Source organism: Mytilus californianus, unplaced genomic scaffold, assembly GCF_021869535.1.
Source record: "Mytilus californianus isolate M0D057914Y unplaced genomic scaffold, xbMytCali1.0.p SCAF_3, whole genome shotgun sequence".
Lineage (NCBI taxonomy): Eukaryota > Metazoa > Mollusca > Bivalvia > Mytilida > Mytilidae > Mytilus > Mytilus californianus.
In genome coordinates, this window is record NW_026262679.1 from 123,533,559 (window position 1) to 123,545,887 (window position 12,329).

The 12,329-nt window shown below is 33.4% G+C and overlaps 1 protein-coding gene across 1 annotated transcript; it reads left to right on the forward strand.

Annotated features, from left to right (window-relative positions):
- The first annotated feature begins 364 nt into the window (after positions 1-364).
- LOC127736064 (post-GPI attachment to proteins factor 4-like) lies at positions 365-11,745 on the forward strand. Its single transcript, XM_052246564.1, has 2 exons — positions 365-593; positions 10,051-11,745. The coding sequence occupies exons 1-2, from the start codon at positions 578-580 to the stop codon at positions 11,226-11,228; spliced, it is 1,194 nt and encodes a 397-aa protein (XP_052102524.1). The 5' UTR covers positions 365-577; the 3' UTR covers positions 11,229-11,745.
- Positions 11,746-12,329: the final 584 nt, after the last annotated feature.

Genomic DNA, 12,329 nt, shown 5'->3' on the forward strand with positions numbered 1-12,329 from the left:
GCTAGCTAGGTCCTAAGTAATGGAACCCCCCCTTTTTTTTCTTTTTTTTTAATAATTTTTTTCGTAAATATTCTGTAATATTTTAACTTATTTTAACTTATTTTATATGTTCTTGTTCTTTTCCATACGATATTACAATAACAGTAGATAATAAATTTTGTCCCTCTATTTTTATTTTCAGTCCACTTTGTGTGGATAAAAGGTTTATTATCAATAATAACAATAATAATAATGGCTTTTATTTAAAAGATACAAATACACTGGAACACAATTCGGCTCAGTGTGGCCCAAACTTTATAACTTTAAACAAAATAATGTTTAGAAACCTTGAGGTGCAATAATTGGAAAAGAAATCCCTCAGGTACCTCGTAATGATTGAATGCGCAAACTCTGTTAGATGCTAAAATGTATTTCCGCTTTAATGATAAGAGATATTAAGATATTTTTAACCGTCAGAAGACTTAAACTGCCTGAAATATCGTCGTTTATTCGTAAGACACCTGTACCTTAACTCCATCATCAACAAATGTATTAACACCAGAGCTACACATATAATACACAATACATAAACACCGGGATGAAGTTTGTTGCAGGTAATCTTAAATTATGTTAGGGGATCCTTAAGGATTTACTTTTATATTTAACGAATGCGGACGTATTATAACAAATGAATAAATGTGTACTTATTTGTAACATTGTTGTGTGTATTGTCATTATGAAATATACAAGAAAACACAATGTAAACTAATTTCACATCATTATGTTATACTTGTGTCTTGTTACAGAAACATAAATCTGTATTTTGATGTTTTAAATTGTATGCATTTTTTCTACGTAATGATTCATAGGACTATGACACGTAGTATCTTTGGGTCATTTAATAAACATATACTGTTGACATATCCGTGTTAACTCCTTCAAGAATATCCGATTTAAACGGAAAATCTTTAATAGTTTCGCCCTCACCGTTCAACAATTTTCGACACTCTTTAAATAATTTAGTTAGTTGGGTCAAAGCATAATAGCTTATAATAATTCAATCTAATGTATGGTTTATTTAAAAAAATATCGAATTTTGAACTTACTTCTTTAACAACATCTTTAGAAGTAAAAAAAAAAAATACAACACTTTTTAAACACCATATGCAATCTTATTCATGTCATGCAAGAATGTATTGACTCATTTTGTTAGGGTTGGGTGATGCAATATTTTGTCTATCCTGTTTCCGTTTTCAGCTGTTTAAAAACAGGTATGGATAAAGTTCAAGCTGTTTTCATAAACAAGAAAATTGAACTATTTTCAAGAAAAAATATATATATATTTTTTCTTTGTATTTATTCGTAGATTGTTTGTCAGTTTTCCATATGTTGTACCGAAAAATACCTCTTAAATATGGTTTTCAAACGTAAAATTGACCTCTAGTAATGTACATTTACAAGTCTAAGATACCAATTCTTCATATTCAGTTACAAAATTGTCGGGGCCATATAGTTTTACCCTTGTCCGTCATTCCGTCATTCCGCAACAAACCATTATACGCAATTTTTGTCTAAACGCCTTCAGATATTGGGCTGATTTTTTGGTATGTGAGTTAACAATGATGAGCTACAGATCAAGTTTAAGTTTCGTTCCTCTCTGCTAATTTTTGCAGAAATTACGGGCTTTTCACTTTGATAAATTGTTGAAAATCACAGTTATACGGATTTTTTTTTCTATACGCCTTCAGATATTTGGCTGATTTTTTGGTATGTGAGTTAACCATGATGAGTTACAGATCAAGTTTAAGGTTCGTTCTGCTCTGCTAATTTTTGCCGAAATTACGGACTTTGGAATTTGATAATTTGTTGAAAATCACAGTTATCCGGACTTTTTTTCTAAACGCCTTCAGATATTGGACTGATTTTTAGTATGTGAGTTAACCATGATATGTTACAGATCGTGTTTAAGTTTCGATCTGCTCTGCTGATTTTTGCTGAAATTACAAGTTTTGGACTTTGAAAATTGTTGAAAATCACAGTTATACGGACTTTTTTTCTATACGCCTTCAGATTTTGCGCTGATTTTTGATATGTGAGTTAACCATGATGAGTTACAGATATAATACGAATACGAAAGTTTTATTTTGATTCGGTTCACATATAACAATACAAACATAAGCTCTTAGGAGCTTTTTTATACGACCGCAAAAAAATTTTTGTGGTCGTATATTGGTATGACGTTGGCGTCGTCGTCGTCCGGCGTCGTCGTCGTCGTCGTCGTCGTCGTCGTCGTCGTCGTCGTCGTCGTCGTCGTCGTCGTCCGGCGTCGTCCGGCGTCGTCCGAAGACACATTGGTTTTCGCACTCTAACTTTAGTTTAAGTGAATGGATCTTTATGAAATTTTACCACAAGGTTCAATACCACAAAAGGAAGGTTGGGATTGATTTTGGGGGTTATGGTAATAACAGTAAAGAAATTAGGGGCCAAAAAGGGGCCAAAAATAAGCATTTTTGTAACTTCCAGACATAACTTGTGTGTTAGTGTATGGATCTCTCTGACATTGTACCACAAGGTTCCATATCACTAAAGGAATGCTGGGATTGATTTTGGGGGTAATTGCCTCCAAATTTTAGGAATTAGGGGCCAAAAAAGGGGCAAAAAACAAGCGTTTTTCTAGTTTCATGACAATAACTTGTGTGTAAGTGTATGGATCTTTCTGAAATTGTACTACAAGGTTCCATATCACAAAGGGAAATCTGGGTTTGAGTTTGGGGGTAATTGCCCTAAACGTTTAGGAATTTGGGGCCAAAAAGGGGCCAAAAAACACATTTTTTTCTAGTTTCCAGACAATAACTTGTGTTCAAGTGTATGGATCTCTCTGAAATTGTACTGCAAGGTACCATACCACAAAGGGAAGGCTGGGATTGAGTTTGGGGGTGATGAATCATAATGGGGGTTCAAAAAAATTTGGGGGGGGATTTATTTTTTTTTCCTTTTTTTTCTTTTTTTCCTTTTTTGTTTCTTTTAAAATTTTCCATTTTAAGTTGGTTATTTCTGATTTATATTTAAAATCAAATAATAATAATATGGTAGTAGATACACACCAAACAGGATGTGTAAATTATTATATAATAAGTATTGTGCAATAGCAAGAAATTTTCAATTGCACAGTATTGCACAATAGCAAGAAATCTTCAATTGCACAGTATTGCGCAATAGCAAGAAATCTTCAATTGCACAGTATTGCGCAATAGCAAGAAATATCCAATAGCACAATATTGCGCAATAGCAAGAAATTGTCAATTGTACAGTATTGCGCAATAGCAAGAAATATTTAATAGCACAGGATTGTGCAAAAGAAGATACTTCCTATAAATTGCTTATTTCTTGACCAATTTCAATGGGGTTTTATTCTTGATTTCATGGGGTTCTTTAATATGCTGAATATAACCGTGTATTTAGTTTTTGGATTTTGGGCCCCGTTTTTAAATTGGTCCACATTGAGGTCCAAAGGGTCCAAAATTAAACTTTGTTTGATTTCATCAAAAATTGAATTATTGGGGTTCTTTGATATGCCGAATCTAACTGTGTATTTAGATTCTTAAATTTTGGTTCCGTTTTCAAATTGGTCTACATTAAGGTCCAAAGGGTCCAAAATTAAACTTAGTTTGATTTTAACAAAAATTGAATTCTTAGGGTTCTTTGATATGCTGAATCTAAACATGTATTTAGATTTTTGATTATGGGCCCAGTTTTCAAGTTGGTCCAAATCGGGGTCCAAAATTAAACTTTGTTTGATTTCAACAAAAATTGAATATATGGGGTTCTTTGATATGCTGAATCTAACCATGTATTTAGATTTTTGATTTTTGGGCCCCGTTATCAACTTTGTCCACATTGAGGTCAAAAGGGTCCAAAATTAAACTTTGTTTGATTTCATCAAAAATTGAATTATTGGGGTTCTTTGATATGCCGAATCTAACCGTGTATTTAGATTCTTAATTTTTGGTTCCGTTTTCAAATTGGTCTACATTAAGGTCCAAAGGGTCCAAAATTAAACTTAGTTTGATTTTAACAAAAATTGAATTCTTAGGGTTCTTTGATATGCTGAATCTAAACATGTATTTAGATTTTTGATTATGGGCCCAGTTTTCAAGTTGGTCCAAATCGGGGTCCAAAATTAAACTTTGTTTGATTTCAACAAAAATTGAATATATGGGGTTCTTTGATATGCTGAATCTAACCATGTATTTAGATTTTTGATTTTTGGGCCCCGTTATCAACTTTGTCCACATTGAGGTCAAAAGGGTCCGAAATTAAACTTTGTTTGATTTCATCAAAAATTGAATTCTTGGGGTTCTTTGATATGCTGAATCTAACCATGTATTTAGATTTTGGATATTGGACCATAATAGGTGAATGTCCAATTTAAAATTTTTAAGTTCTTAGACCACATTCAATCTGTGTTAGAAACCTATGCTGTGTCAAATATTTAATCACAATCCAAATCCAAAGCTGTATCAAGCTTGAATGTTGTGTCCATACTTCCCCCAACTGTTCAGGGTTCGACCTCTGCGGTCGTATCAAGCTGCGCCCTGCGGAGCATTTTATTACCAAATATAAAGAAACACAAACACAACATTAAAACACACAACATGCAGACAGGATATATATCAGCACAGGCATATTGAAATACATGCAAAGCACTACTAAAATACATATATAAAGCCAAAGCTGAAGCACAACTAAAATTTAAGCACAACTAAAATTAAGCACAAATAAAATATAGCACACATGCAAAAATTTAAGGCATAACATGTTAGAGCAACTTCTAAAATATGAAAAAGCTTATCTACAAGCAGAACAACAACATTTTGAAAAATTCCAAGACTGTATAAGGCTCTTAAATTGAGAAAAACTGTTTTCAGTCCTGAAATGGTCAGGTAGGCTGTTCCACAGAGTAGCAGCTGCAAATTTAAAACTTTTCTTACCAAACTGTGTAGTTTTTACATGTGGCATATCCAGTATATTTCTATATCTGAAAGAATATTTACAATCTTTTACATTTAATAAATCATGTAAACAGACAGGTGCTAATTTATTGACTATATTAAAAGTTTCAATTGCCATTGATCTTTGTCTTTTAATATGCAGTGAAGGCATCTTAGCCTTTTTAAGCAACTGTTGATATGAGCTTGAATGGTCTTCGTACACAAACCTTAGTGCTCTTTCTTGCACTTTTTCGAATTTTTTTGAATTTTTCTCGGTACAAAAATGCCATGCCAAAGGGCAGAAATTGATATTTGGCAAAGTAAATGTATGGAAAATAGTAAACTTACTTAGCTTGTTCAGATAAGCTACCAAACGTTTCAAAATATTTAGTTGCTGAGATGCCTTCCTGCATATTTTACCAATATGAATATCATAATTTAGCTGATAATCTATGTCAATGCCAAGTAAATTGACAGTTAACTCACACGAAAGATCAGCACTTTGGATACGTATAGATGGATTTTTGTTAAATGTCTTTTTCCCAACTGCTAAGACCTGAAATTTGTCTGGGTTTGCCTGCATTTTATTTATTTTGAACCACTCAATAAGTTTGAGTGATTCAGATTCCAAAGTAGATATCAAAACATCATAATCAGGACTACAGTAAGATAAAGTATTGTCATTTGCATAGTTATACAGAGTTCCATTTCTTATAAATAAGAATATATCATTGATAAAAACATTGAGTAGTAGGGGGCCCAGGATAGAACCCTGGGGAACCCCCTTATGAATGTCAGCCCGATCAAATTTATGTTTCGTTCCGCTATGCTGATTTTCATGTCGTTTCAACACATCTTGTTAGATTTGCAGTACATCCACTTCCTGTTTACTGATAGTTTGAAATTTAACAACTCATTGACCAAGGAAACTTTTCATCAACTTGAACTAGTATTTGTCTTGAGAGCTGGATACTGTCCATAGTTATAAGAAGATATGGTATGAGTGCCAATGAGACAACTCTCCATCCAAGTCAAAATGTATAAAAGTAAACCATTATAGGTCAAAGTACGGTCTTCAACATGGAGCCTTGCCTCACACCGAACAACAAGCTATATAGGGCCCCAAAAATTACTAGTGTAAAACCATTCAAACGGGAAAACCAACGGTCTAATCTATATAAAAAACGAGAAACGAGAAACACTTATGAACCACATCAACAAACGACAACTACTGAACATCAGATTCCTGACTTAGGACAGGTGCAAACAATTGCAGCGGATTTAAACGTTTTAATGGTACCAAACCTTCACCCTTATCTGAAACAATAGTGTAACATCACAACATAGAAAGACACACTATAAAATATCAATTGAAATGGCTTAACTCAACCAAAAGACATATTAACACCAGTGAATGTTTGTGTCCACATATGTTGTTGAAATTGCAGATTTTTCAACTTTTTGAGACGAGGCCATTCGTGTCGTTCCGACACATCTAGTTGTTTTTCTCTGTTACACACAACATCAAGTATAGACCGAAATTTTCTGTCTCCTGTGTCCATATTACACCTTTCCCATATTTTATTTTCCTCATTTTGACTTTTTTTTTTTGTTGAACACGTCCGTCCGTGTTAAAAAAAAATCCAAATGATAAAAAGGAAATATGAAATGTCAAAAATAAACACGAAGAGACAGATTATACGGTCTACATCAAGTACTACCCTCACATATTTTACTTTTGTCATTACACTTTTGGTAACAAGAACGTACGTTTACGATATACCACCAAATTTAGTTCTATCCTGTTACCAATCGGCTCAAGTAGTATTCCAGATTGTGTGTGCAAAATTGCGATGATAAAGATGCTGTAACCTTTAAATGAATTCAAATAATTAAACATTTCATTATGTGTAAATAAAGTATGTATATTTCTATAGAAGAAGAAAAATGTTTTATTTCCATTAAATGGGCTCACAAGGAGCATAATACAATATAAGACATCAATAAAACAATAACAAAAAGACACAACAATAGTCTAGTATACATACAAAGAAAAGAAAAAGCAGTTTCAACATCATGAACTACACACATTTATAAATATACGTTCAACAGTGTTTCCCTCCTTCTCAGGTACACCCCAACATCAAAAAGTTCCTAAAATAAATTGGCAATGTATAGGATACTTAACTTAACTGCAAAAGCACCAAGGGACGGTGCTGCATGGCAAGGTGGGAGATAGACGCACATGGTATACATGAATATAAATAGATAATTTGGTTATGATATTTCAGACAAATACAATACATTTCATACATTAGTGGCGCAGACACTTGTCTCTTAAAACATATGCATACCTATTAACGTTTTTATAAGTACCGTGCTAAGTAAACTTTAAGGTATATGGGTGTATTTTTTACAGTGACGAGTACCTGTGATGTCATGGTGTCTTTTTGAAGTCACAATAATCATGACAATACTACCACTAGCGTCAGTGGTTATAACTTATTATAGAGTTTGCAGTTTCATTATTTCATCATCTTGTCGTTTTTATTGGAAAGAAGCAGAGGTCATTAGCCCATTGACCTTGAGAGTTTTTCCCCTGTGACAAAAAATAAAATGTTGTATCCTAGTAAGCTTCGTAACATTTTTTCATGATTTTTTCTCTTTCTATAGTTGTGGTCTCTCAAAAATACAGACTGGGTAACTAAAAGGCAGTTTTCTATGTTGAATAACACATTTATACATCTTTAAAAATTTCTGATATAACTTTTTAAATTTCAACAGTCAGGGTTAAATGCAATGGACAAAACTCAATGTTTTTCTTATGAAAATCTAGCTTGTGCATAGGAAACAAACAAAAATCTATATATGCAAACCCATACATCGTTTTGTAAATGTAAGTTTTATACACGAATACATATCACATGTTTTGAATAAAGGAATCAGTCCAAATATATACGTAGGATAAGTGCAACTTGAAATTTTGATATTTATTCGAGCAAGTGCGATCTTAATTTTAAGAAAATATTAGAATTATGCGTTCGATTGTCGACTTGTTGCATTGGAACCATGCTGTCCCCTCGTGTATTATTTAGTTTGTCGGTGAATAACTAACTTTTTATTACACTCGGCAGTACTGTTTATTGAATAAATACAGATTAATCTCATATACGATAACAAGACCCTGACTTATATATGATAAAAATGTATGCACATATTCATATCTAAGGTTGCGTAAGATAAAATTGGTCGTATGATGCACGGAGATTATGGGTACTTGTAAACTGAATTGCCCGACCTGTTTTTATTTTTTTTGTACTTTTCCTACCAGTTTGATTGCATCTACGTATGTTATACTGCTACCACCGAACGGCGCTTATTATCGAATTTCTGATTTAGTTCCACTCAAGCTGCTAACCCGGAAATTATGGTTTCTACTATCTCAGAAATCTTCGAAATTTGGTAATGCAGCAAAATTTTAACCTCCATATAATTCCATCTGATGAAACAGGAAATTGACATTAAACAGTCTAAGGTTAAAAGCTGAAAAGAATTACATTTTTTTGCTAATTGTTTAAACTGGATTGATCATATTTAATAAATAGGAATATATTGTTTCCTTTATAACACATTATTGAGACATATCCAGGAATCTTATGTACGCATGATTTGCTTGATAGCCGAATTGAAAACGGTTTGCTCATCTCTTAATCTCACAATATAAAGGTTTCTTAGATAGTCGAAAGGCTACACAGTTCGCTTATCTCAGAAACCTATTAACTACATCAAAAATATTAAAATAGAGTCTGCAACAGTCATATGCCCGGTATAAATTGGTTGATTGGATAAATATTCTCAGAAACGTTTAATGCTCATCTGTTACTGTTTATTGGCCTCGTTAATGTTATTGTAAACTAACCGTTTCCTGGGTAGTCGTAAATACTAAGCTCCGCAAGAGTTTAAAAATATGTTAGGTAAATTGGTTGCTTGACGACTGCTTTACATAAAGCGGCAAATATTACAACTATATAAAGAAAAATAAACTTAAATATGATTAGAAAAATGTTATTTTATACAATGATTAGTAGTATGGTTTAGGAAGGTTCTAAGGTTCCAAGCTGGCGGCCAAATCTAAATATAGATGATATAATCCGATCAAGAACGTATGAAGTATATAATTTAAATACAGTGATAATTAAGATCATAGGTAACATCCTTGTTTTGACAAGATAATATGTTCTAGAACTGGGATTAATCACGTTTTCAATCTTCATTATATATGACAAGGGACAAGGGCAAGGCATCAAGATTAAATATATGATGTGGTAGCATAAATATCCTCCCCACAAACCACACCCCTAAAAATTGGAGAAAAATCTGTCAATCTTTATTATAGTGTTACAAACTCTTAAATATACATGTTTTCCATTCGTTTGCAGTTTTTGGCTGTTATCGTGAAAAATATAGAGGCTAGTTTAAAACTCTAAATTGCAAAAATGACCAGCACTACACGATCTATATACTCATAAAATTTGACACTTTATTTTGGAGTAATTGCCCCTGAAATTTTGATTTTGACTGTAATATGCAGTTTGAGCTAATATCTCAAAAACTTGAGGAGCTAGATTAAAAATGTAAATGGCAAAAATGATCAGTGACACGAAGAATAACTAGTATATATACATATAGGTGCATTAAAATGTCCTTATTAACAAACTTGCTATTTTTTCACAAATTGAGCCATGAATGAACAGGTGTGCAACAATGAATCAATATGTGATATAAAACCACACCATTAGTGGTCGCTCTTTTCATTGGGATGCGTTTGAAGACAGTCCCTAAATGATGATATACATTAAAACTGGTACCGTTTAATGTTATGACATCGTTTTATATTCCAGAAAGTACACCTACGCATAAATCGGATCCGTAGAGTTGTATTTCTTGAATTTCTTTTAAAGTTTGATCTAGGAATAAAAAACAAAATGCTTAAAGCAAGTACTATTATTCTAATCAGATAAATAAATATACATTGAATTATATATTTTTCTAACGTAGAATATAATTTTATCTTTTTCAGCGAGAAGATTTTGTAACTTTGAGGACAAACGTTTTCTAACAAATTGGATATTTTTAACTTTCATCACATTTCTGATCGTTTTGCCGGTCTTTTGCTACAGACTTCGCTTTTCTTTCTATTCGCTGATTTTGAGACAAAGTAAACCAGAAGGCAGACGGATTTTGACAGAAGAAAATAATGAAAGATTAAAATTTTCAGATGAATTTATCAAAAAGTTGCACAGAAAAAAGAAATTAGGACCGGAAGTGAAAATTGATGTTGGCATTTCAATCATTTCCGTTTCAAGAAATCGACATTCGTTTGATAAATATGAACCCAGATATTTATCCCAAGTTGTTGCGTATTTTTTGGAACAATTGCAGAATTCATCAAAATTACAGCTAACGTATAAGTTATTTATTTGCAATGTTGACGAAGAGCCATCTACCTTCAACGAAGTATTAAAACTTTCTAAAATTATACCAACGTTCAGTCGATTCCCAAACACTTCAGTTACCCAGCGGAGAACCATAACATTGACACTTGAAAAAGAAAAAGAAGATTATGTATATTGTGGTGAACAGACTCTACGACAGAATGTTTCTTACGTTTTTCTTGTGGAAGATGACGCACTTCCTCATAAAGATTTGTTTACAGTTCTTGACTACATGCTGACAAAACAAAAACACAAAATGAATGTAACATACGTGAAGTTCTATCATCCAGATCGACTTCTGGGGTACATAAGTTTTGAACTGGAGAGGATACCAGAATTAATAGGAATCAGTTTAATGATGTCTGCCTTATTTGTATCGCTTTATCAAAAACTACGCCCTACAAACAATATTAATAAGAGCGTTTTGTGGACAGCATCTTTTATTTATTTTATACTAGTATTTCTAGTTATCGGCAGACAGAACCTCATAGAACTGCGGCGAATGTCAAAATACTTATATCAAGTGACTCCGGCACCATCTTGCTGTACGCCAGCTAATTTATATACAAGGCATGGTATGCGACAAGTAGTCGACTATTTAAATGGCATACAATGTTATTCTAAATTTGGTAAAGACACTGCCATCGACGCCTTTCGCAAACATAACAAATTGTCTGCATTAATGGTGCAGCCAAATCTGTTTAGACACATAGGAATGTATTCGTCTTTACGAGACAATATTTTAAATCCATTTATAGTTTAGTACATTGTCCGTGCGATTTAATAAGTTTATATCTTCGTTTGGACCATCCGACCATGTAAGAATATACTTGGTCCGATAAATTTGCACTTGTTTGATTTTGAGCAACCCAAAGATAAAAACGTGTAATGTTAAAAAAATACCAGTTCAGAATTACGATAAAGCTGGATATATCGCGTAGCATTCAATGAAAAAGAGATATGCCAAAACATTAGTTGAGCAAACTAGAATAATATTATAAAGAAAGGGCAAAGAAGAAAGGAACCAACAATTTCCTTAATTGAAAATAAAATTCTAGTTGGAGAAGGTTAATGAACTGATAAACACGATCGATTTCGAATCGAGATATTTGACGAATTTGTTGCAGGTTGGTAGTTGAAATTAGAAATACGATGCGGGTAAATAATGAAAAATACTCATCGAAGAAGAACGTGAAACGTTTTGTTAGATTACTCAAGTGATATCCACATGACGGCATCGAGTACAGATCTCGTAGTTCAATAAATTATTTTTTTTCAGAGTTACTCTTGATATGATTTTTCACCGGGGTCTCCGCGGTAAAATCCTATCATAGATTTAACGCAGTGAGACATGAGGTACGATAGCCAATGAGACAACTATCCACCAGAGTTTAAAAGAAGTGGATGTAAGCATTTATAGGTAACCGTACGACCGTAAAACCCGTTCAAATATTCGTTCCCGATGAAAGTAAATCCAGGAAAGCGCTTCGGATGCATGAAATTTATAACGTGTTGTTTTCATTTTTTTTTTTGCCAAAGTGGGGCGTCCGTTTGGCTGTGCAAGATGTACAAAATACGCAGCCACGTCCGGTCAGCATGGGGACGTTAAATCCGATGCCTCGTGTAGAGAGTGTCACGCTCTCTGCACGTTAAGAACCATTGCAACAACTCTTTGAGGGTTCCATGAGTGGCCTGTTGCAAGGCTGAATTGCTGTCCCTTTCCAAAATATCCTAATTTTCAAGTGGCAGTCTAAATTTCCCCGACCTTCGTCCGAGACGGCCCCTTTTACAGGACCTGCCTATTGAATTTATTGTAAATGATGGCCCCGCCGAATGGCGGACGCCCTATAGTGATCAGTCTGTC